This window comes from Eurypyga helias, unplaced genomic scaffold (assembly GCF_000690775.1).
Source record: "Eurypyga helias isolate BGI_N326 unplaced genomic scaffold, ASM69077v1 scaffold21940, whole genome shotgun sequence".
Taxonomy (NCBI): domain Eukaryota; kingdom Metazoa; phylum Chordata; class Aves; order Eurypygiformes; family Eurypygidae; genus Eurypyga; species Eurypyga helias.
Genome location: NW_010225312.1, coordinates 1 through 592, shown reverse-complemented (window position 1 = coordinate 592; position 592 = coordinate 1). Strand labels below are relative to the sequence as shown.

The following is a 592-nucleotide window of genomic DNA, read 5'->3' as shown; positions in this document are numbered from 1 at the left end:
GTAGCTGGCCGGGACCAGTCTTGCCCCGCCACCCCATGCCAGGACTTGCTGGGCAAGCAGGGGCCTGTGCTCCGGGCACGCTCTGCAGCCTCGGTCCTGTCCCTGGTGCAGGTGTACCGCCTGTTCTTCGGTTCCTTTCCTTTGGTGCCTGATGAGACCCACGAGCAAGACCTGTGGGATGGGTTTGGCCCATGGGAGAAGAAGGTGCAGCTGGAGGTGAGGAGCAGTGCCGTGTCTGTGGGACATGGTGGGGCAGAGCTTGTCCTCCATGTTCCCCCCATGTCCCAGTGCAAGGCGATCTGGGGGTGGTCTGCCCAGGCCGGGATGCTGTCAGGGGGCTGGAGCAGCAGCAGGGATGGCTGGGTCCCATCCCGGTGCTGCCACCAGTGCCCCCAGTTCCCTGTTGCAATGGGTGATGGCACTGCCTGGACGGTGGCCGTGGAGGGAGCTTGGGAGATTGTTCCCCCTGTGGCTGGGGTGCAGCGGACCCGTGGGCCCCCCATCTGCACATCCCCTTTTCTTCCTCTCCCCATGGAGACCATGGATGTGGGTCCTGTGTGGCCAGTCACTTGTGCCTGGGGGGACCCAGGGA

General features: G+C 64.9%; 1 protein-coding gene across 1 annotated transcript in view; it reads left to right on the top strand.

Moving 5' to 3' along the window:
* Positions 1-216, top strand: part of LOC104507752 (ATP-binding cassette sub-family A member 2-like) — a gene marked incomplete at its 3' end in the record, with an annotated part of 3800 nt that extends 3584 nt beyond the window's left edge. Inside the window, exon 5 of the mRNA XM_010149131.1 lies at positions 112-216. Coding sequence (XP_010147433.1) covers positions 112-216 — 105 coding nt within the window. The remainder of the gene's footprint in view (positions 1-111) is intronic.
* Positions 217-592: the final 376 nt, after the last annotated feature.